This window comes from Pipistrellus kuhlii, unplaced genomic scaffold, assembly GCF_014108245.1.
Source record: "Pipistrellus kuhlii isolate mPipKuh1 unplaced genomic scaffold, mPipKuh1.p scaffold_m20_p_41, whole genome shotgun sequence".
In the NCBI taxonomy this organism is placed as follows: Eukaryota; Metazoa; Chordata; class Mammalia; order Chiroptera; family Vespertilionidae; genus Pipistrellus; species Pipistrellus kuhlii.
The window spans coordinates 105,257-129,946 of NW_023425542.1; the positions used below are offsets into that span (position 1 = coordinate 105,257).

General features: G+C 53.4%; 1 protein-coding gene across 2 annotated transcripts in view; it reads right to left on the reverse strand.

Moving 5' to 3' along the window:
• CCDC88C (coiled-coil domain containing 88C) overlaps nucleotides 1-24,690 on the reverse strand; it is a 103,580-nt gene that overhangs the window by 78,334 nt on the left and 556 nt on the right. For both annotated transcript variants that reach the window (XM_045571934.1, XM_036411686.2), the window contains exons 2-3: nucleotides 24,139-24,239; nucleotides 17,488-17,596 (exon numbers count right to left, since the gene is read on the reverse strand). In XM_045571934.1, coding sequence (XP_045427890.1) covers nucleotides 17,488-17,596; nucleotides 24,139-24,239 — 210 coding nt within the window. The remainder of the gene's footprint in view (nucleotides 1-17,487; nucleotides 17,597-24,138; nucleotides 24,240-24,690) is intronic.

A 24,690-nucleotide genomic window follows, 5' to 3' on the forward strand; every position in this document is an offset into this window, starting at 1 on the left:
GGCCTCGTTCTCACCCGTGAAAGGGGAGAATAATAACTGAACCATCTACCTAACACGTCTTATACATCCTTTTTTTTTTTTTTTTTTTTTTTTTTTTAATAATCCTCACTCAAGGATATTTTTCCATTATTTTTTAAAAAGATATTTTTATTGATTTCAGAGAGGAAGGGAGAGGGGGGAGAGAGAGATAGAAACATCAATGATGGGAGAGAATCATTGATCAGCTGCCTTCTGCAAGCCCCACACTGAGGATCGAGCCCGAAAACCAGGCATGTGCCCTTGACCGGAACCAAACCTGGGACCCTTCAGTCTGCAGGCCAACACTCTATCCACTGAGCCAAGCCGGTAATTTTTTTAATTTTTAGAGAGAGTGAAAGGGAGAGGGAAGGACAGACAGAAATATCAATGTGAAAGAAGCGTATCAATCCATTGCCTCCTACACGAACCCCGACTAGGGCCCAGGCTGGGGAGGAGCCTTGCAACCAAGGTACATGCCCTTGACTGGAATCAAACCTGGGACCCTTCAGTCCACAGGCCGATGCTCTATCCACTGAGCCACACCGGCTAGGGCTTCTACATCTTTCGATGACTGAGTGTTCTCTCTCCCTCTCCCATGACAAACCTATAGTTAGAAAAGTAAATGCAGCCAGCAGGCTCGTGTTAGAGCTTGTGTGTATTTGCATGTGAGCGCACACGCATGTCTGAGGGCTCTCTATCTCCCCCAAAGTTCCAAAGCCCCATGAAAGCCCAAGCGCCAGGTCCTGTCTTGTTAGGCTAGAAGGAGGCACAGGAAGCAGACTTGGGTGTTCTCCAGGTGACCTGCCCACCACTCCACACACGGGCCCGTGCCGTCCCGGTGCGCCTAGACCCCTGGTCAGTGCCTGGCGGGGAGCAAGGCAAGGAAGGGAGGAAGCAACCCCAGTGGACAGGAGCCGGGACCCCAAGCCCTGGGCTCACCTTCCAACAGCCGAAGGGACAAAAGAAAACCACTCAATAGCCTGTCTTTGTGTTTTCCTATTTGTGAAATGAGCTGCAGGCTGAACGGGATTAGTGGTTCTCAGCCTGGCCACAAGCCAGAATCATCTAATTAAAGCCTCTGAGAGAGCTTTTCAGCAATATTGACACCCACACCCACCGGACCACTTACATCAGACGCTCCTTCTGTGGGGTGGGGTGCCCAGGGGAGAGAACCCCCACACCGGCCGCTCCTCACACCAGCCACACACCATCACCCCCATGAGCCCCAGGGACGGGCCAACCTTCTGGCAAGTGGGGGAAGGTGGGGTGATATGTGAGTCCCAACCGACCTGTGATCAGATCTGTCATGTCACATGGGAGCTGGGGTCCAGTTCTGCTCTAAGTATCCACCGTGTGGCCACAGCCATCCCCGAGCCAGGCTCCCCGCTCCTCCGCCCCAGTCTGCCCAGCTTCCCAGGCCCTGGTGCTGACTACGCCAGCTCCGGCACACTGAGGTCCAGGCGGGTACCAGGAACACCTCGGTGGAAATGCCCCCCGCTAAGGCTTCCGTCAGGCGCTGCCACAGCGATTCTGGATCCCGGTGGAGGGCCTCCGGCCTTCCCGGTGCCACACAAGCTACCGTAACCTCCGAGAACAGCCGTGACCGCGTCTGCTGCTCGGGGCTTAACTCCGATGCTCACAGTAAGCTCTCAAACTCATCTGCAAACAAGAAACACGCTTGGCAAGCTGTCAGCCGCTAGTGAAACACAGAGGGTGACTAGGAAAGGGCCGCACCACTCCAGCACGTGACGTTTCCACCCAATAACGGCAGGGATCCGTTCTCACAGGGCTGCACCTCCGAAGCCCCCTGGGGAGGGATGTCGGCTCCTCCCCTCGGGGCTGGTGAAAGGGCTTCCTCCGTTATTAATAGCCCTCAGCTGTCCCCACAAAAGCCTGATTCCCTTCCCGGGGAAGGCCACAGGCCCGCAGGACAATGAACTATGAGCCACTTTCCTGTGCAGGAGGCGGCAGGATGGTGTGGGGACACCTGCCTTCTCTCCTTTCCTGCGGAGACTCATTCTGATTGCTATCACTTATGTGACAAAAACAGAAAGCCGGGGAGGACGCCTCCAGGTTCCTCTGCTTAGTCGTGTGGTGGGAAGATCTCCTTCAGGGGGCGGGAGGCACACTCCCAGAGGGACAAGCCCTCTTCCCCAGCCACTGCTGACCTGCCCAGGCAGGGCCTCAGCCTGGATGCCAGGCCAGCGCCAGATGCAGCCAATCAAGGTACGCAGGGAGCATCCCTGTTCCCCCTCCCCCTCCGGTGGACAGGGGCCAAATAAGTGAGCTTAAGGGCTTAACAGCTAATGGCCGAGTAGAATGGGGTCTTTATGGGCCAGGTGGGGGTAGGTGAGATGAGAAAGAAAAAAAAAAGGTTCCATCCCCCCTCCTTCCCAGAACAGGGGAGCTGTGTGTTCTGACCCCACCGCCTGCCTCCTCACCCTCCCTGGCTTCGTCAGGGGGAGTTGCCAACTGCTTTTCTAAATAGATGCTTGATTCCAAGTTCAAAGCGGAAGTCACTGACCTAGACCCAAAAGCCTTCAAGGGGCAAGGGATGCTTCTGTGCCTGACAGCTTAATCCTGGTGTGATTTAAGCACGGACTTCTAATGCGTCCTCAGATCCCAGGACCATCTATCCGTCACCAGCAGGAGGATCCTGGCTGTCAGGGCGGAAGATGAATTGCTTCGATGTGGAAAAACCCCTCTGCTGACTCCAAGGGAAAAGGTTTTCCTTTAAACCAAACAAGAGAAGACAAAGGGTGGAGGGAGAGGGGGACGCTGACTGATCCTGCTCGACCAGCCGTGAGTGTCCTTCAGCCACATTTAAAGCTGGGGCGGGGGCTTCAAGCCCTCTTATGATTAATGTCACGGACATATTTTTATTAGAGGCCCTCTTCAGTCCTTTAGAAAATATCTGAGACCCATGTCTGGCACAGAGCCATAAGTTTCATAAAAACCTTCTATCCTCTTAATTTATGCTTTTAGCAGCTCCGTCGTATTACCATATTATTGTAGAAAGGGTGCGGACCCTCTAACTCAGGGCAGCACCTGAAACAGGCACTCGCTCTGTGCCAAGTGCAGAAATAGCACAAGCTGGCATCCCAGAAGTATCAGCATTAATTTGAGTCCCTTGTGCTCCCCCCCTCCCCCCCTCCCAGGCAGAAATGCTGGGGCTGTAAGGCAGACACTCACTAGTCCAGCCTCCTGCTGTGCTCACTGGCTGTCCCACACCGGCACCACCAGACCGCAGGAGATGAAGCCCCCAGCTATGCCTGCCGCATCCTCCGGAGGTGCCACCAAAACCACCTGCCAGGCCCCGTATGCGAGAAGTCAACAGCTGGTCTCATTCTATCACAGGATTCCCAGCTTCTCAGTAAGTCAGAAAACAAGCAAACAAAAACCCCAAATCACGGAGGTTCACCGAGTCCAGAGAATAAAGTGGGAAGTCCTGCTTCCTCTGCCCCAGCCACGGGCCACCTATCTGAGCCAGAGAGCAGCGTGCACGAGGCCGCCAGAAAGCCAGGGTGTGGGGTTCAACCCCCTTCCTGGTGAAATTACGGTACAACACACATTAACACAGAACCACACAACATCCACGTTAATTAACGCTGACCATCGCCACCCACTTTAAGGGTCAAGTTCAGTAATCTCCAGAGTTCTCTGCATCCTGTAAAACCAAGCTTTGGTTTTAACGGCCTAAACTAGGGGTGTCGAACTCAATCAGAGAAGGGGCCAAAATCTAAAATCCAGCCTAAATTGCGGGCCGAATGGTTTACTGAACAGTCATAAACTGTCATTGTGATGGAAACGCAGCGGAGTGCAGTGATGACAGCGCAGTGCGGGCCACATTGCAAGGCCTGGCGGGACGGATTTGGCCCGCGGGCCTTGTGTTTGACACATGTGGCCTAAACAATAACTCCCCATCCCCCACCCTTGGCCCTGGCAACCACCACTCTACGCTGTTTCTAGGAATCTGACTGCTCTAGGGACCTCATGAAAGTGCACGCACACAACATGTATCATTCTGTGGCGGGCTGGTTCTAATCAGCACACTATCCTCCAGGGTCACCCACGTTAAATGTTACAGCAGGTGTCAGATTTGCCTTCCTCTTTTAGGCTGAATAATATTCCACAGCATGTATGCACCCATTTTGTTAATCCCCTTACCCACTGGTGGACACGGGCGTGCTTCCACCTTTTGTGAATCATGGCTGTGGGTGTTGTTCCTTGCTTTTTAAAGTCAAAGATGATTTCTGAAATCAGGCCACTATCTAAAAGATGCAAAGTTGGATTTTCCTTTTTAGAAAAATATATATTTTATTGATTTTTCACAGAGAGGAAAGGAGACAGAGAAAGAGTTAGAAACATCGATGAGAGAGAAACATCGACCAGCTGCCTCCTGCACACCTTCTATTGGGGATGTGCCCGGAACCAAGGTACATGCCCTTGACTGGAATCAAGCCTGGGACTCTTCAGTCTGCAGGCCGACGCTCTATCCACTGAGCCAAACCGGTTAGGGCATATCCCATATATTTTTAAATACACATATATTGAGTTTTGGTCTACTCAGGAATTTAAAGTCATCTTACCCCTCACACTTTTTAAACTCTTTCCAACCCAATCTGAAGATGGATTTGGATATTAGAGTCATATCATGAATTCTACCTCCCAACTCCACCTGGACACTGCCCCCAACCCCCACCTGGGTCCACCCCCACAGCAGCACCTCGCTGACCCTGCTCCTGCCAACTGACCATCTCCAGTGGCCCAAGCTCTCCCTTCCTGAGACTGTGCCTATGAGACTTAGACAGACTCAGGAGTTTAAACGGCCTATGAGCTGTGCACCGGATCACCCCCTCCTGCCATGGGCCCCCACCCCTGTGAAACCCAGCCCAGGAAATTCAGAGGCGGGTAATGACGTGAGGTCCTGACTTGAGCTGCCAGAGCAGTGGCGACCTCAGCCAGCCCTGGAGGAGGATCCTTTCAAAGGGATAAAGGAAGGAGGAAGGCTTTATGGTCACATGCCAATCACCTGCTGCTTAAAAGGCTGTTTGAGTTTAAAGGGACCAGCTTGAAAGGCTTGCACAAGTGGCTTTGCCTTTAGAAACCGATGTGTCCCACCTTTTGAACCCCACGGTCAATAAAGACCTAAAGCTTCAACACAGGGGATGCATTTAAGTAGGAACATTTTACTTATCTACTTATTTATAATCATTTCAGAGAAAGGAAAGGAGGGAGAGAGGGACGGAGGGAGGGAAGGAGGGAGCAGCCCCGTCCCGGTGACAGCACGCCCACCATCCTCAGCTCTCAGTGGGCACCACGTGAGCCTGAATCGTCACAGCCCCGAGTCCAGTCCAGTCCGGCTGTCATCCCCACGTGACGGAAGAACCCGTGTGGAGGGGTCACGGCGACGTGTGCAGAGGAAGTGAGGTGGTTCTGGAGGAGCCTGCTGTTTGCAGGACGGACAGGGTGCTGCGGTCCTAGGCAACACCCGGGCGAGGTGGGGTGGAGTGGGGGAGGGATGAGAAGACCAATGAGCACCAGTGCTTCAGAGCTTAATTCCTTAAGCAGCCCCGTTCCCATCGGAAGGAAAACAGTCTCTTCTGACCAGCTACACCAACAGGAGGATGAGCCTGTTGTTCAGTTGCCGTAGTCTGGATGGGAGGCGTTTATTTTTGAAGTTTTAAAGTCATTAAGCCTAAACATTAGAAAGCCCAAGGGAGCCGCGCTGGCTAGACAAAGTTGAAAACAATCAATTTTGTTTCCACCCCCCAGGGACTGAGCCTCCCATACCTGACATATGGCATCTCCATCCACAAAGCAAGCCCCACAGGCAGAGCCTGCAGGTGGGTGTGAGAGCGGCAGGGGACCCTCTGAGAGTGGGGTTCACAGGCTCCAGCCCCCTCCCCGACAGGGCATCTCGGTCCCGGGCCCCCACGGACCCCCAGAACAGTCAGGTGCTGGGTACCTGGCAGGTGTCAGACAGAGGGTCACAGAGTGAATAAAGCAGGGCCCAGTCCGGGGAGGGGCACCAGAGCAGGGACGCAGAGAGCTCGCTTCAGCCTTGACAGAGGCCCTGGCCTGCGACCAGAACAACAACGGAATGACTTGTCTCTCAACTACTTATCCAGGAGTCGTGGCTTCTGCTGTCACCAGCACATGCTGAGGGTGGCACAGAGGCAGTGCCTGCTGCGGACGCGCTGCACGCTGGCGGCAGGTACAATCCGAGGCGTCCAAGAGGTGCCGTGAGGAGACACGCAGCCCGCTGGGAGCACACAGTGAGCTTACAGCAAAGCTCACCGCCCAGGAGAAAGCCGTGTGGGCGCAGTCCAGCACATCGGTGCGTACGTACTGACCAAACCCCACGCTCAGGGGCAGCTCCTGGGAGGGCCCTCCCATGATTGGCTGACAGATGAAGGCAGCACGTCCCCCTCTGCTCAGCAGGGGCAGCACCACTGGCATGGGTGCCTCACAGACCCTGGCCGGCCCTCCCTCTAGTCCTGAGGCAGGCACTGGGCGCCGGAGACGCAGGTACGAGTAGTGAGCTCCAAGGAGCCCCCGGCCTGCCCCTCCTGCCCCTGTGAGCGATGGGTGTGCAGTTTTCTTCCTCTCTGCCCGTGGACCTGTCCTCCCGTCTCCCAAGCCCTCCATTACCCAGGGGCTCGGCCCTCCACCGCCCTCTGGGCAGCCCCTGAGGAGTCAGCCTGGGAGCGGGCCTCAGGCCATGGTTCACCGACTCAAAAACCCGGTGTTACCTTACTCTGCCTCACAACAACCTACAATGTAAAGCTGGATGATGCACTGTGTCACCTTGCTAATACCAGTGACACACAAGGACTCCCGAAAGAATTAAACGACCCAGCTTAGCCAAGTGGTGGATGGAGTGTGTCCTTATTTTTGCCCTCCCACCTGCGTCTCCTCCTCCCCCCTCGAGCTGCACCTTCAGGGAGAGGGGCCCCCCATTTAGAACTCCCTCCCTCCTCTCTGCATAACCTGCTACAACCCATTCTCAACCCAACGGGACCCTGCAGCATACAGCAGGCAGCTTCAGGACCCTTCTGAAACCTCCACGCCCCCTCAAAATATCGCCAACAAATTCAGGATCCAGAGATGGCGTTGGGGGGGGGGAAGGAGGGAGAGAATGACAGCTTCTTCAGCACCCTCCCCCCCCGCAGTCTAGGCAGAACCCACCAGCCAAAGACAGGCACCTCGTCTTCATCACTGTCTTTCTCCTCATCGTGGGAAAAACAGGACTGAAACTACATCGTCAAGGACCAACCCCCCAGACGCCACAGCAAAGCAGCAGAAGGCTCTGCCTCTCCAAAAAGAACAGCAAATACCAAAAACTGTTATTAGTCCTGGCCCTGGGCCATGCCAGCACGCAGCCAGCTCCTCGGAGGGGCAGGGCCTGCCCGGGCAGGCTCTCCAGAACTCCCGGGACAAACCAGTCAGAACATCAAACACACTGAGCTTGGCACTTCACACCAAAACCCAAGGCGAAGGAGAGGCAGTTTTTTTCTCTTTAAACAACTTGAAAAATCCATTTCCCTCCCTTTGGTCACGACCAGAAGGGGTACCTCTCCCCACGTCCCACCTCCCTGGCGCTCAGGACACTAAGAGAAGTTGTGTTTGCAACTTCGTTCACCCAGCGACGTGCTGGGGCCTCCCCCACCGGGCCGCTCGGCCCTGACCACGTGGGGCCAAGGCCTCGGGGCCAAGGAGCTCCAGCAAAGAGCCGCGGCTCCTGCTCAGCCACGGCTTCAGCTCACGTTCTGCCGGAAGCGCCGACTCGGAGCTGCTGCCCGATGATGGGCGACCCAGCTTCCCAACCCCACACAGCTTTGTGGCTCTCTTTGGTGAAGGGCTCAGAAACACCCCGCTTTTTATGTTAAACAAAAGGCTGCAAACTAATAGAAAGCTTAAGCAAAAAATGCAAAGTAAATACAAGGTGAGGGCACACGTATCAGACAGGGGAAAGCCCAGAGTTGTAAACGTGAAGGTCTGAGCGGGTCCTTGGGGCCACTGTTTGGGCATTTGGGCTCAGTTTGTGCAGAACAGACCAAAACACAGCAGCAGCCCACAGCGACCCTGGTGGCATCCTGGGAGCAAAAGGCAAGACCCTGGAACTGTTTCCTCTCTGTGCAGACAGAGGAGGAAGTGGCAGCTCAGGGAAAGAATGGAAACCCCCACAATCCAAGGCTGGACTTCAGGCCAGGAGGAGGGAGACACACACACACCCCTCCTTCCTCCCCAGCCCCCCTCCCCATCTTCTTGCTTTAAGCCTCATGGCTTGGCCGAATGCCAGCTCTGCTAATTACCTCAGGCCCACCTTTCACCCCTCCCAGCCCCTGACATTAGCCCCATTCTCTGCTTCCTGCTGCTCTGGGGTGTGGGGTAAAGTCTGGGGCCAGCCGCTCCCCTGGGTCCCACCCTGGGCCCAACCCCGGAAGTGCTGGCTTCAGAGGTGCCTGAGGCAATCCAGTCCTCCTCTGGGGCTGGGCTGGTGTGAAATCGGGTTAATGAGGGGGAGCAGAAGCAGCCCTCCTGGCCTGGCACGTCAGCGAGGCATCTGGCTCCAGGTGCACGCCGCCTGCTGTCGTGCAGATCCTGCCAACCCCCGAGAACGGCAGCAGGCCACCTCCCTACATGAGTGATTGTGGAGAGCATGCTTCTTAGAAAGAAGTTTCCCCAAGTGACCGAGGCCCCAAAAAACGTGCCATTTCCTTATCTCCCTCAGGTAGCAGGGGCAGCAGCTCCTCCTCACAGGAGGCTAGAAGCTCCTGCAGAGCCAGGCTCCCAGGAGGCACTCCCGTTTCCTCTCCACCTGTGCCCGGGGCACAGAGCCCAGTCCCAGAGTCCTCAGCTGCCGTTCAGTAGGTCCTGACAGCTTTTCTTCTAAACACAAAAAGGTGAGCACAGAAAGGAAAGCAAGTGCTACTGTAGAAACACCTGCCCCCGGAAAGGTTTGGGGCCTGGCAGTACGTGACCAGGCGTCCCCAGCCCCGTCTGCTCCATCCCTGGCCAGCAGGTTAGGAGCAAATGCCTTCCATTGAGTGTGGAAAACAGCTCTGGCAGCCTGAAAGCTGCCCCCGCCCTCCCCCCCCGCCCCCCCCGTGGCCTATCTGGCTGACCCAGGGCCGCTACACGCAGCCCCCTGGAGCCCGGCCTGCAGCTTTCTGTAGATGTATTCTCCCCGCTGATGCTCACGCCGGTGGGGCACTCAGCACGCTGCTGTCCACGGCCCCACATGAGTCTCTCAGAACTCATCCCCTCTCCTCTGCCCAAGCCCTGGTCTAGGGCCCCACCACCTGCCCTGACTCCCTCCTCCCTCCTCCCATAATCCATTCTAACTATGTGCACCGATGTTTTCTTTCTTAAACTTCCCTTTTAAAGGTTCTCCAAGGACTCCGGAGGTCCTCAGGGTGAAGTTCAACTTCGTTAGCAGGGCATTCACCTCCTGGAACTTTGCCACCTTCCCAGCCTCCCGCAGTCACTCCCCACAGCCAGCCACTCAGTGACTTAATTAGTTTGCAGGCTGTTTTATGTCTCCATAGTATGCAGGTGCTGTTCCTCTCCCAGGACACCCCACGCACCCCATTCTCTGCCAGTCTGGCTCCTTGACAATCCTTTAAGATTCGGATCAAGGGTTACCCCCTTGAGAAAGCTCTCCACGAGCTTCGCCCGTCCCTTGCTGGGGAACTGCCTCCTATGTCCTATGATGTCCCCGTGCCCTGTGCACACACAGGGTTTTAGCAGTTGGTTAACTGGCCTCCCTCCCACCCACTAGATGTGAGCATCTCAGGCAGGAGAACAGCCTTAAGAACAAGAGTCAGAAAGAAAAAGAACCGCGTGAGCCACGCCCACCTCCCCAGGCCACCAGGCTTCCTGGTTTCATCACTCCACTGGAGAAAGGATGTGAGGCTGGAGCCGAGAGGAAGGAAAGAGGAAAGGAGGGGTCCACGCAGACCACTGCCCTCTTCGGGTCACTTCTCCACACGGACTGGGAGGCTCGCTCTTGCATTTCAGACGGAGGCAAACCTTCACAGGGAAGTGGGGACGGGACGCTCCTGGGTCAGGTCCATAGCAGAGGAAGGGCCCCCATGGCTGACATGGGGCGGGGCACGGGGGTCTTCTGGTTCTGGACCGCCCCGCCCCGCTCACTGCCTTCTCTCACCAGGGCCCGCCCGCCTATGGCTGTCCTGCTGGAGATTCCAGAGCAGCATCTGACCACCCGCTCTCCAACACAAGGATGTTGGTTCAGACATACAGGAAAAACCGTCTCAGCCCTCTTCCAACTGACAGAATCAGCCCTCAATGGGAACCCAGGACCCTGCCTCCCAACAGGGCCACAACAGGCACACGATCCAACAGAGAACAACAAAAGGCCTATAAAAACAGCAACCTGGGCCATCAGCAGCATGTGTCCTCCAAGTATTCATGCCCTTCGGCCAGGGAATTCCAGCTAGGAATTTATCCCAGGAAATGAGAGTAGCTGAAAAATGTATATACCCAGAGTGTTCATGGTAGTTTTGGTTATCATTCTGGGACAGAACTAACAGCATCTAAGACAGTGGTACAGCCACATGAGGACATGTCACGAACACACTAAAATCTGTACTATGAAAGGATATTGAATGACACAGCCAAATGCTTACTACACAGTAAAAGGAAAGAAAGGTTACCATTAATAGGAATGATCTCCACATCTTGAAACACACACATACACATGGACAAGAAGTCAGAAAGCATAAATACCAATGAGTGGATTTAAGTGTCTTTATATTTCCCAATTGGCAATCAGAAAACATTACTTTGACAACCTCCCTTCCCCCCACTTTTTTCTCTTGACTTGTTCCCTCTGTGTTGGCTACCCTTCTTCAGAACTCAGATATAGGCTACAAAATCAAGAATATCCATCTCACATTCCTCCTCTTTAACCTTCAAAGACAGAAGTAGAGCATGGAATCCCTCCCCTGCCAATTAAATACAATGTGCTGTTATTCATAAAGCGAATTTTGGTGGTACCTGCAGATGTGGCCTAAGTGGAGCATAAGCTCCTTGACCGCTGTCTCACCAACCTAAGGGGACTTCCACTCACCCTCCAGGCCACACGAACGGGACAAAGCTACGTGACTTTACTACGTTCCCACCGACAATCACAAATGTACACTTCCTACTATTCTTACTTTTGAACAAAAGTCTTTCATTTTTTGAAACCAAGCTTGCACATTTCAAAAGATATGATTCTAATTTTTAGTAGCCAGCCCATGCTTATCTCATACAAGTGCCACGCAGAGCTGACAGGTCTCAAAAACAAGGCTGAGTAGGGAAAAGGTACAGACAATGTATGGAAGTTCTACCTAGAGATATCACAGTAATGTATCTATATACCGTATCTATGTCTATATATAGAGGTAATATGCAAATTAGCCGGAAGCCGGAACAGTCACGACTGGCTCAGGAGGAGGTTGCGTGCAAAGATGGGCCCGGAGCGGAGACACCACACACAGGGGGGCCGCCCTCGCTGGGGGACAGGGCGCCAGCTGTCCCGCCTCTGCACATGAGCTGCAGAGGAAACACCTTTTCTGACCGCTCATTGGCTAAGCTCCCTGTACATCACTCACAGTGTTCTTGAAACTTGGGTAATAATAATCCAAGAAGGTGATCTAGGGTTTTCCCACCTCACTCCTGGGGGAAAAAATGAAGGCCTACTCTGGAGGAGCTAAGAAATGTCATATCCTGCCCTAGCTGGTTTGGCTCAGTGGACAGAGCCTCGGCCTGTGGACCGTAGGGTTGCAAGCATGTACCTAGGTTGCAAGCTCCTCCCTGGCCAGGGCCCAGGTCAGGGTTCATGCAGGAGGCAACCAATCAAAGTGTCCCTCTCACATTGGTGTTTCTGTCTTTCCCTCTCTCTTCCATGCTCTCTAAAACCCAATGGAAAAATATCCGCAGATGAGGATAAAAAAGAAAGAGAGAAATGTCATATCCTATGAAAGACACATCTTGAAAATGCCCAAAGAAAGTTGTCATCTTTTTGTGGTGAAGGGACTGGAGTCCATGTTGATGAAAACACCTGGGTGGCTGCGGTGGCCAGCAATGGGGTGATAGAGGTTGTGCCTTCCCATGACCAGCTGGTCGCCTCCCACAGAGGGAGGCCAGACTGCAGCTTAGGCCCACTCCCCGAATTTCGTGCACCGGGCCTCTAGCATGTTCATACTCATTTGAATGACAGATACACAGGTGTTCATGATAAACACTGGTACTTTTTATTTTTAATTCTTCAAAGCAATGAAGGAAAAAACAGATTACAGAAGACAAAGCAACTAGACTATTCTGCTGTTTCTTCTGAGATAAAGAACAATATTTGGGGGGAGGGTATAGTAGGAGAATGAGGGATATCTGTAATACTCTCAACAATAAAAAATTTTAAAAGCCCAACGAAAACAATTGAATCAGCCAAAACCGGTTTGGCTCAGTGGATAGAGCGTCGGTCTGCGGACTGAAAGGTCCCAGGTTTGATTCCGGTCAGGGGCATGTATGTTGGTTGTGGGCACATCCCCGGTAGGGGGTGTGCAAGAGGCAGCTGGTCAATGTTTCTCTCTCATAGACATTTCTAGCTCTTTCTCTCTCTCCCTTCCTCTCTGTAAAAAATCAATAAAATATATTAAAAAACAAACAAACAAAAAAACAACAACAATCGAATCAGCTAATAACAACAGCTAACATGTAATAAAAGCATACTAAGTGTCCCCTAGAAAGGAACAATATTTTGGGTCTGCTGTGCCTTCTAACCACAGTGAGAGACGAGAAGTCAGAAGAGCCAAGTTCAAGGAACTCATAAAACAAAACTTCCTGGAGGTGATCGTAACTCTAAATCTTGGCCATCTCTGTCACTGTGGGGCAGCAGAATATCGGACTCCCAGGGCCCATCCTCATCTTGACCAATGAGGACGCAGAGGCCCAGAGAAGGCCTGCACCTGCCCCCGGGGCAGAGGAGGTGTGTTTCTGCTGTATGTGATGCAGACGAGCCACTGGGAGAACTGAGCTCTCTGCCCTGGAACTGGCGGAAGACGCTTCTTCCAGACATCACTAGGCACGCTCTGTAGCCCGGGGTTCCCAAGTGAGGGTGCAGCAGCACCCTCTGTGGGGCGGAAGACAGAGGCAGGACCTCCATAGCAGGTCTTGGGAGGGGCTGGTTAGAGGCACAGACGCAGACGCAGATGTGTTTCTGACAAGTTCCCTACTGCTGGGCTGGGAACCCCCCTTTGAGAACCACTACTCTAGCCCACTGATTCCCGGCATAATAGGAAGGACGGTAAGACTCAACAGCGGAGTGAAATAAGCCAGTCAATGAAAGAGAAACACCACATGACCTCACTCATTTATGGGTAATAAAGAACATGATAAACTGATGAACCAAAAGATATAGAGACAGTAAAGCAACAAGCAGACTGTCAAATTACAGCGGGGAGGGGAGGGAGATCTGGGGTAGATAAGAGATCAACCGAAGGACTTGTATACATGCATATAAGTACAACCAATGGACACAAAACTCTGGGGAGGGAGGGCATGTATGGGGTGGGGGGGCAATGGTATATGTACACAGATAATTTAATTTAAAAATTTTAAAAATAAATAATTTAAAAAAACCCAAAACTCAACAGCCGGAGAACTTCTGAAAATACAGAGTCCTGGCCCCCACTCCAGAGGAGTCCAAGCCCCAGGCCAGGACAAGGCCTGAGATGCTGGCTGAGTGAGACACCGGCAGTCAGACTGAGCCTGGCCTGTGCCTCTCACCCACCTCTGTCTTCTGGAAAAGGTCAAGGACAAGGTCTCCACAGGCTTCCAGAGGCAAAACATACGCTTCTTGCGAAACAAGCCCACGCTGTTCGCGAGAGACCCTGGCCTTCCTAACTGCTCCTGCCCCGGGGCCTCAGGAAAGATCCGCAGAGCGAGACCCGGTGCCTGGCAAACAGGGCCCAGGGCTGGATTCCGTGGCCTTGACGGGTCTGACTGAAGAGCCAGGGGCAGGAGGGAGTCCCCCTCTACTTGGGGGTGATCCCCCCTGGTCAGAGTAAGGAATGTTTGCCTCACTTCATCCAAGCCCTCACACCAGGGGACGCTGGGCAGCACTTCTCTGGAAAACTTGCTTGAATGCTGCCTGATAATAATGACCAATTATGCTTCTGCCACAATGTCAGGTGGGAGGGAAACAGGCAGGATGTGCGATTGTATGTAAGGCATGACCACAGCGGCGAGAAACAAAACCTATTCATGGGCGCACTGGGAGGAAACGCTAACACTGCTCCCGCGGGCCTTTTTTCTTGCTTGTTTGTCTTCCAAGCTGTTTATACAAAGCACGTACAATATTACTTATAGCTGTGGTCGGCAAATTGAGGCTTGCGACCCACATGCGGCTCTTTGGCCCCTTGAGTGTGGCTCTTCCACAAAATACCACGGCCTGGGCGAGTCTATTTTGAAAAAGAGGCATTAGAAGAAGTTTAAGTTTAAAAAATGTGGCTCTCAAAAGAAATGTCAATTGTTGCACTGTTGCTATTTGGCTCTGTTGACTAATGAGTTTGCCAACTACTGCCTTACAGGACCAGGTCTTAACTTTATTTTATAGTAAATCAGAAGGAAGAACACACACAGCTCAACCCTGCCCACGCCTACCCGGGTCGGCCCAGAGGCAAGCGTCCCGTGGCGCTGTCCGCGTGAGCAGGACCGAGGGCCAGGCTCCGCAAACATTTACACTGGGCGCCGGGCAGGCGGGGGCTGCCACGCTCACGGCCCTGCCCTTAGAGCAGAGGCCAACAGTGCAGACGCCGAGCTGGGAGGCAGGCTCCTTCCTTCCCCACGATTCTCTCTGGGCCCGGAGGGAGGATGCCCTCTCTTCCTTCCTGACGTGGTTCCCGTGCTCTGGAGCTCTACCCAGTCTTCCAGGAGCAGCAAACGGCCTGCAACTCGACAAGATCCCAAGCGATGCCGGGCCCCCTGGGCCAGCCTAGACCTGACCACAGCCTAGACCTGGCTGAGGAGGGTGCACGTTCCTCACCCAGCGAGGCAGAGGCCAGCTTGTGCATGGCCTGACTGCCCGGGCTGCTCATGGAGAGTCTCAGAAACCGCACCTTGCTGAAACCGGTTTGGCTCAGTGGATAGAGCATTGGCCTGCGGACTGAGGGTCCTGGGTTCGATTCCAGTCAAGGTCGAGTACCTTGCTTGCGGGCACATCCCCAGTGGGCGATGTGCAGGAGGCAGCTGATCGGTTTCTCTCTCATCGATGTTTCTAACTCTCTATCTCTTTCCCTTTCTCTCTGTAAAAATATCAATAAGATGTATTTTTAAAAAAAGAAACCGCACCTCCACCTGAGGCCTTCATCACTGCCACAGGGGAGAGGCCACGACCTCCCAGCAGCACCTGACGTCTCTCCCGGTGTTGATTCATCTGGAACCAGGAGAAACAGGCCCTCACCCCAGCAACTGGGCCAGTGCTGACTGTGACGGACGGAGGACAGGACTGTCTTGTGCCTCCAGGACTTCCTCCACCTCAACACTTTTCCTCCTCTTTCCTTCCCGTCCGTCATCCTCCAAACTTGGAAACTCAGCTGCCCACCATCAGTCCACTCAGGAGCCATTTCCTCCAAGAAGCATTCCCAAATGCCCCCCACGCAGCCGGAGTTAGGGTTCTTGTCTACTGCACCGTTGGCACCATCCACTTCCCCGGCACTAGCACACAGCATCAAAAGCACCTGCTTACCACGAATGGTGCCCGCAGCCAGGAATCAAGCCCCCCATGCCCAGGCCCAAGTTCAACGGCAGCACCACCGCCTCTGCCCAGCTTCCTCTGCCCGTGGCTGTCCCAAGGGCAGCAGGAGCTGAAGCCCACCAGCCTGGGGCACGCCCAGCCCTCAGTGTGGCTCCCCTCAGATGAAGAAACAAAGCCACTCCAGCCCCATGGTCCCCGCCCTCCCAGGCCCTGCCCTGCCCTGCCTCCCAGCCCCTCGGGGCCGCTGGCATTTCTAACTGAAAGGAGGGGGCTGGCTAGAAGCCCCCAGAGGCTGCTGGGAGAGGCACGGTGCTGTGAGGCCCACAGGCCACGGGATGAGCACAGCTGCGGGCCGAGGACGGAGCTCACAGGCCGGGTCTGGCCCAGGGCCTCAGTGAAACCTCGGCATGAATCTGGGACTTGTCGATGAGCTCTGAGTGGTTCTTCAACCATGCTCCCTGGGGTCCCAGGAACTCACAGAGATGCCCTGAGGGGAGAGGGGGCTGAGCAGAAAGCACCCCAACCCCCAAGTCAATCAGCCATTGGGTGTCACCTGAGACCTTAAAAAAACTCCTGGGGGGGGGGGGGGGGTTTCACTGCTCAGAAAAGGTTTGAGAACCAGGGCCCTGTGGGGAAGTTTCGGTCCGTATTGCATTAGTGCTGGCCATATAAAGACCGAAAATATCGAAGACTTAACCCCACTTTCCCAAGGCTGGGGTGGGGATTTTTAAAAAAATTTTTATTGATTTTTTTACAGAGAGGAAGGGAGAGAAATAGTTAGAAACATCGATGAGAGAGAAACATCATTAGCTGCCTCCTGCAAACCCCCTCCTGAGGATGTGCCCACAACGAAGGTACATGCCCTTGACCGGAATCGAACCTGGGACCCTTTAGTTTGCAGGCCAACGCTCTATCCACTGAGCCAAGCCGGCTTCGGCTGGGGAGGGGATGTTAACAGCCCTTCCCCATTAGGCACATATGTCAAACACAAGGCCCACGGGCCAAATCCGTCCCGCCAGGCCTTGCAATGTGGCCCGCACCGCGCTGTCATCACTGCACTCCGCTGCGTTTCCATCACAATGACAGTTTATGACTGTTCAGTAAACCATTCGGCCCGCGATTTAGGCTGGATTTTAGATTTTGGCCTTTTCTCTGATTGAGTTCGACACCCCTATCCTACAGACTGTCTGCTAGTGAGGAGCGGGGAGCACGGACAAGCGGGCATTCCACACGGTGGAGGTGAACTCCGGCTCCCGTGTGCACGCTGGAGGCTCGCCGATTACAGTCCTGACCCAATGTAACCCCTCAGTGTCCCGTATCTCCCTCCACCCCGTGAACTGCTGCTGTACAAAGGCTCGCTGAGCTGTGGGTGATAACCACATCAGGTGCCCCTCCCGGTGCCCAGGCCGGCCACTCCCCGGGAGGCTGGTGCTTGGGGCCACAGGGGCGACCGGAGGCTCGTCTATCTCTGGGGCCCTCCCAGCACCAGACCCGATGCCCCGCACGCCGCTCAGAGGCCATCCCCTGGACATGTGACCCCCTCACAATGCAAAACACAGATGCGAGTGAAAAAACACAACAACTGGCCGCCAGCAGATGCCTGAGCGTGAACAGCATTTCCTGCGGGCTTCCTGTGGGGAAACCGTCGGGGTGGCGACACGGCCAGGAGCACAGGCTCCCGTGGAGCAGAGGGCTGCCCTCACCTGGTAGTAGGTCTTGATGTTTCTCACCAAGACGGTCAGGTTCTGGATGCGGAGGTTCACATCGTTGTTCACGTGCTGGTTGATGCGCTGATTCGTAGGCCGGGGGTCTCTGCGGGGGGTTGGGGGGGAACATGAGAATGGAAACGGCGTTCCCAGCACTGACCGCACCTCCCTTCCCAGCGCTGGGCAGCCCTCCCCACGCCTAGGTGAGTGGGGGCTATTCAAATCCCAATTCTGCTGCACTGTAGACACACACCACTCCGGCTCTCACGCCCCCACCCTCCTCAGGCCCTTAATCAATGGCATTTCCATTCCATCCCATTTCCATTCCCACTGCTGGCAGCACCCCTAAATCACCACCAAATGCAGTGCAGACCCAGAAAGTTACAGGGTAAAAATCACTGACCTACCCCCAAATATATTTCAAGATGAAAAGCTGAATACACGAAAACATACGAATCATCAAGAAAGAAAAAAGGGGGGAAAATGGTACATGTTCTGTAAATCAGTAAGAATCATTCGTGTTCTATTTCACACGGGCTCCCTTCCCGTCACCAGCACTGGCCTCACGCTGATCCTGCCTGTAGTTTTACATTCTAGGGACAGGATGCCACCTGGACAACGGGCATCAGTCCATGGCACTATCCGGTGTACAGCGCGGCCCACGAGAAATGCTAACCGTGAAGAGACAAGCATCGCCTGTGGGAAACCCCCAAAGCGTCATTTATTTTCCACTCTCCGGCAAAAGTCCGGTGTGGCCACGATGAGCATAGTCATCTGAACCCAGTGACTTATAATTGCACTCATCTACATCTGTACATGATACGCCTCACAATTCTCCGTTACAGAAAGGGTTTCCTATCTGAAGAGAACAGATAGAACAGGACGATTTAGCTGCCACCTCTCCTGCTTTTCATAACAAAGCCCTGCCCCCCCCCCCCCCCCGCCCCCGCGTTACTGTCCCAAGACCCAGGAGGGATGTCTAATTCAAATGAGGGCTGTCTTCACGGTTTCATCTGTCACCCGAGCCCGGTGATGATGAGGGCGAGATGGCGGAGAGACAGGCCTCTTCCTCTTTCGGCAGTACCCCGCCCCCTCAGTAAACGAAGGGGGGTTTGGGAGGGTATGGAAGTCAATCTCAATGACACCCGGCTCATTGGAAGTCAATAATTAATACAAAATTGACTTACAGGGGGAAAAAAAATCTACACGTAGAAATCATTTCAAATGTCACTGGAAGAACAATGGAGAAAAACAAACTCCTGGATTTTGACAAGAGCCTGAAGATAACAGAGACTGAGACTAAACTGTGGATGGGTGAAGTGATGAGGGAAGAGGCCACGATCACAGCAGGGGACTGGAGCACCACAGTTATCCAAACGTAAACGAAGCCCAAGTGAAGACCCGGCGGAGAGAGAGAAGGTAGCAGGTGCCACTGGGCCAGCATGTGAACATGGCCACGAAGGAAATGGCAGTTACGAACTGACCGGCCTAGCAGAGGTGGGGAACAGCTGGCTACATTAACTGAGGAATTGTGCCGAAGCAAGGGAACTGCTGGTGGAACAGCCTCACCGCAGCCTTCCTGTTACCTGGGATGAAGCTAGTAAGATAACCAACCGGCATGTCAATGCCATTGAACCTATCACGCCCCGGATTGAATGTGCACCTGCTTATGCCATCACGGCGCCGTTTCAGAGAAGAGTTCTGCAGATGAAAGAAAACAGAGGAGCCCTAGCTGGTGTGCTCAGTGGATAGAGCGTTGGCCTGCGAACTGAAAGGTCCCAGGTTCAGTTCTGGTCAAGGGCACATGCCTGGGTTGTGGGCTCAATCCCCAGTGGGGGACTTGCAGGCGCCAGCTGATCCATGATTCTTTCTCATCATGGATGTTTCTATCTCTCTCCCCCTCTTCCTTCCTCTCTGAAATCAAAATATATATATATATATATATATATATATATATATATATACACACACACACACACACACACACACACATATATATATATATTTCTATATTTCTTCTCCATATATATATATATATATATATAGAGAGAGAGAGAGAGAGAGAGAGAGAGATAGAGAGAGAGAGAGAGAAAGAGAAGAAATAGAGAAGAAGAAAAAGGTTCTCAAGGAAAAATCTGAGAAGGACTGGGAGCAACGAAGGGCAGCTGGGGAGGTGCAGAGCCTGCCAATCTGGCTGAAGAGGAGGAGGAGGTCTTTGTTAGGACAATCTTTCCGGCGCTGGTTCTTTCAGAAGTCCTAACATGGCACCAATTTAATTAAATTAAATTCAGCCATGATAGCGGTACTATGAGTCCCCACCTTGCACTGTGTATATCTGAACCCCGTTACTCATTACATGCAATACTCAGCCAGGGGTTTTATGCAGTCAACCTATAGCCCCTAAAAGAGGCAGTGGGTACTGTGGGTACAGAGGACCCCTTTACAATGGTCATGTGACAACATTTTTTACTGTCTCCGCACAGTAAGAGAGTCTAGCCAGCCTACACGTTACATGTCCCTCATGAAGCCGTTCATGCATGCATGCATGAGAGGGAAAAAAAAGGTTAATGGTTCCGTGGAAATTAATTTAGGAATAGAGGAGGTGTTCAGAATTTAAACGGCAAAGGCACTTTTAGCTGCAGAAGTGCACCTAGCTTTACAAAGTAGTTTACCTTGAAGATGCAAGTCTCCCTTGACGACAGTACGTGAAAAGATAACAAGCCATTTCACAGAGTGACAGACGTGCTTCATTAACACAGCAGAACTTCAGAGGACACGCAGGGCCTTTTCGGTTTTGTCTTTACTGTCGCCTCAGCTTTCACTTCAGTCAGACGGGGACCACCCCAGCAGTGCCGGGAGCCAAGGGCCTCAGCACGCAGGAATGCTCGCTGCCCCTGGAAGACACTCCACGCCCCAGGGCTGGGGCCTGGGCTCTGACAGTGCCTGCTTCCCCCGTCCGTTCTGAAGAGCGGCAGCTAAGTGAAACCACACTCCCAAAGCGCACTGACGTTTACTATGCGAGCAAGTGAACTAATTATCACCATCATTAATACTCCCTCCTTGAAGGCTCTCAGGGCAAAGAAAGGTTATTAGGAACCAAATCAAAACAAGCCAACTATTGTCTGCTCCCACTCTGCCCCAGATGTGGGGGCCACATCACGGGCTACTGATTCCAATTTGGGTCATATCAAAAGTGTTCTCTCTCTCAAGTGTACACACACACACACACACACACACATATTCTGGGCCTCACTCTAATGACGATGATGATTGACATCTGTTGGGCATTTTTCTATACACACGATCTTTTTTAATCCTCTCCGAATCGTAAAGGGCCACCCCCTTCTTACAGATCAGGAAATGGAGGCATTGAGAATTTAAGTAAGGAGTTTGCTCCGAGTAAAGTAGTGAGTGGCAGAGGGGGGATTTGAACTTGCCTGCCTGATGCTAGAATCAAAGCTCTTAGGTAGTTTTCCTAGGAGACAGTGGAAAATGTGCCCGACGTGAACCAGACACCTCCTTTTCCCCGGGGGACCAGGAGGTGCCCAGAGACTGCGTTTACAGAGGAGCTATTCAGCGGGTTTCCCATGCGTCGCATCTCCATCCCCGCCACCCCATGCCTCCCTTCCCTTCGGGAATTCTCCTAGACGGGGCCTCCCCTGAAAGCTGAGCTCACAGGGCTTTCCTGCTTCCCGGCGGCGCTGATGTCACCGCACCGGGAGGGAGGCCGGGGCCAAGCGACGACTGCCGCAGCCTTCTTCAGTTGCCAGAGACAATGCCCAGGTGCAGTCACGTGAGCCCAGCCAGCCTCCATATGGCTCTGAAGTGTCCGGTAACATGCCTCTTATCTGAGCTCTCCGGGAAGCCAGTTAGCATACTGCTCTCTTCTCAGGTCCCACCGACCCACCCGGGGAGAAGTGATCAAAGCAGGTGAGCAGCACACAGTGGGAGCTCCCGGCATGGGTGGTAAAGCAGAAGAGCCTTACCTGCTGGTTAGCAGACATTTCTCTATTCGGCAGAAAATGGAGGCTTGGCCGAGACCAGTTTGGCTCAATGGATAGAGTGTCGGCTTGGGGACTGAAGGGACCTGGGTTCGATTCCGGTCAAGGGCATGTACCTTGGTTGCGGGCATATCCCCAGTAGGGGGTGTGCACGAGGCAGCTGATCGATGACACTCTCTCATCGATGTTTCTAGCTTTCTATCTCTCTCCCTTCCTCTCTGTACAAAATCAATAAAATATATTAAAAAAAAAAAAAAGAAAAAAGAAAAAGAAAATGGAGGCTTGGCTTAAGTACAGTGTCAGATGTGGGGCTAGGCCATGCCCTTCCTCCACCCCACAGACCTCACTGGGAGAGGGCAAAGGCTAAGAATTATCAGCAATCTAGGAGACTAGCAATGTGGGAGAAAAGACTGAAGGAAAAAACCCAACTCACACAGGATGCCTCAAATCCTTCCTGGATGAAGATAGTATACACATAACGGACACTAACACCTTCTAAATGGCAGGCACCGTGCTAAATGCTAACCCACCATCTCCTTTAACCCTCACGACCATCTCTTAGGGGAGGCACTTCAGTGCCCGTTTCACAGACGAGGAAACTGAGGTGATGCGTGCCACGCCCAGGGTCAGGCAGCCAGGATGAGAGCTGGCTGGACTTCAAACCCAGGCTGGCTCCCTATGGGATGACACTGGGGCTGGAATTCATTTTTGCTTTTTGTTAATTGAGGGAATTTTTACATAGAGTAAAATGCATGTATCTTAAGTTACAGCTTGATGAGTTAAAACATGAAACATACTCCAGGCATTTTACAGGCAGCTTCTACCCAGTTTTCCTGTACCCCCTTTTCCAGGCAATCCACACCACTTCCAAAGGCTGCCGATGTTCTCATTCCTGCACCTGGAGCAGGTCCTTCTCGTCACCCTGCCAATAGGTACAGAGCCGCCGGGGCACTCTCTCCTGGGTTTCCCCGTCCTGCAAAGCCACCCAACGGCTCCCCTGCTATCCCTTTCCTGTGCCTGGCCCTGACCGGAAAGACCCAGAAGCCCTGATGAGGGCCTTAGGCCCACCCTCGTCAGCTCTCCCTTCTAGACTGGTTACCTTGGCAAATCGCTGAGGAGAAAATAGCATTTCAAATTTTCAAGGGGAGGCGAGAAGCCCTATACACTGAATTTAGCTGCGGGCCCAGTGTGGACGAGCCCAGATGAGCTAGCATTTCTCAAAGGAACATCCAACAAGCTTCCCTGATTTATAAGCAAGTGGTAAAAGCGGCAGGAATTCCAAAGGTCAGGAAGAAAGAGAAACAACCCCCGGCTTTTGTTCTCCCTCGGCCGGCCGGGGTGTGAAAGCTGGATGGAAAGGCTGGGGAGACTGCTGGCTTTTTTAATAAACAGCCTTGGGCTTGGGTAAGGACAGGTTGGAGTTTCACTGGCCACCGCACCAACGGAATCCAGTCATTCTGAAACGCGACTATACCACCGGACAACCCGAGAAAACTCACTGTTGTCAGCGTTCTGGGAGAAGCGCTGCCAAAGCCAACCGATGTGTCGCTTAGCATCTAACCAAACACAGGATCCGTACGGCTGGTAGTGCTTTTGAAGAAACCCCATCGGAACGGAAGTGTCTCTCCCACAGCCCGATTCCACACGACTTATTAAAACAAAAGGAGCGACGTTCTTGGGGGATTTCTTAAAACAGATCTTTTTAGGTTAAAGTCTACTTAAATCACTTTCTGAATATGCCAAAGCTAACTCCCCTTCCGCCTGCGGGCCACAAAGAAAGCTGATTCTCTTTAGCTGAAGGGTTTGGGCTCAGGGCTGACACTTAGCTGCAGGTGAGCATAAGGGATTGACTGATCCGGAGAGAACATGAGGATGTTTGCTTTTCCTTCCAGCGCCCAAGACTCAAGTGCCACCGACACCAAGTTCCAGCATCTGCCCTGCAGTTTCTGAGTTAAAAACAGAGTGAGGCGGGAGGAGCCAACACCTGCATGTGGCGGGCTGTCGGTCAGACGGCTCTGCAGAGTTCAGCCACCAGAAAGGATGTGGTCACACATGCTCGCTAACAAGCAGAACTCTCGTCAAGACCCTGCTGAAGATGCACGCTCCAAATCGGACCCACAGCATCCTGACTCCCTGAGCCTCGCCTCACACAAGTGACTTTCCACCCGGGACACGAGAAGTGCTATGGGGCCACTGGCAGTGGAAGATGAAATGAAAGAAAGCAAAGTACAGGCGTCCTACCCGAGAGTGAAACCTTAGTCACTCACAGATGCTCCCGACCCACCCGACACTTCCTGTAACCAGACGCTGTCCGTTACAGCTCGCTGATCTCTGAATACGTATTTTTTTAATTTCGTTGCTGAAATCACATTAAGCGGTTTGACGTTAACCGCACCATCTATATGAAGTATTTGGCAGTCCTTCCATCCCGTATTTTCTTCTTCAAACAAGCTGCCAACCTCGCCCCGTCCTGGAGTTCTTCTTACCCCAACGGATGGCGGCCAAAGGGCACCTCGTGCTGAGATGCCATTGGCCCCACGTGCCAAGAGCCCTCCCATAGCAACCACGGGCTCCATTTCTACAACCTTAACCCAAACCTCCGGAAGCACTGCTTTTGTCCTCCGTCCTGTCCGCGGAGACCACTTACATTTGCAACATGATTTGGTTCAAAAAGATGCCGTCGGCTAAGTCCATGTACAGAGTCAGGTTGTCATGGCTGCTGCTTCCAAACGGGCCCAAAGTTTTCACCTGCGAGGAGGGGGATGTGCAGAGAAAGGCAGGAAACGTTACCCCACATGCACACATTTAGAGCTCCTCGGGGCAAAGGCGGGGAAGGCGGGGGGGGGGGGGGGGGGGGGGGGGGGCGCCCTGCAGGGGTCACCCTCCCCAGACCCCCCGCTTCAGCAGGCACCGAGCCCCCCTTTCTGCAGGGCCTGCCTCCCTGCGCCGCTCCAGGCAACAGATGCGACTCCGCAGGAGGAAAACTTCCTCGCCACCTTTCCCCAGCATGCCAGAATGGAGGGGGGAAAATAAAAAATAAAAGGGACTTTTCAACAAATGTCTCACGTCTCAGATCTACTGGAAATCGCTGCACCCACCGCAGCCCGTACGCGTTTCCACTCGGAGACACCCCTCCTTACCCCCCCCCCCCCAATCCCCACCCGTCACCGCCATCCACCGGCTGGTCTCGGGTTCAAAA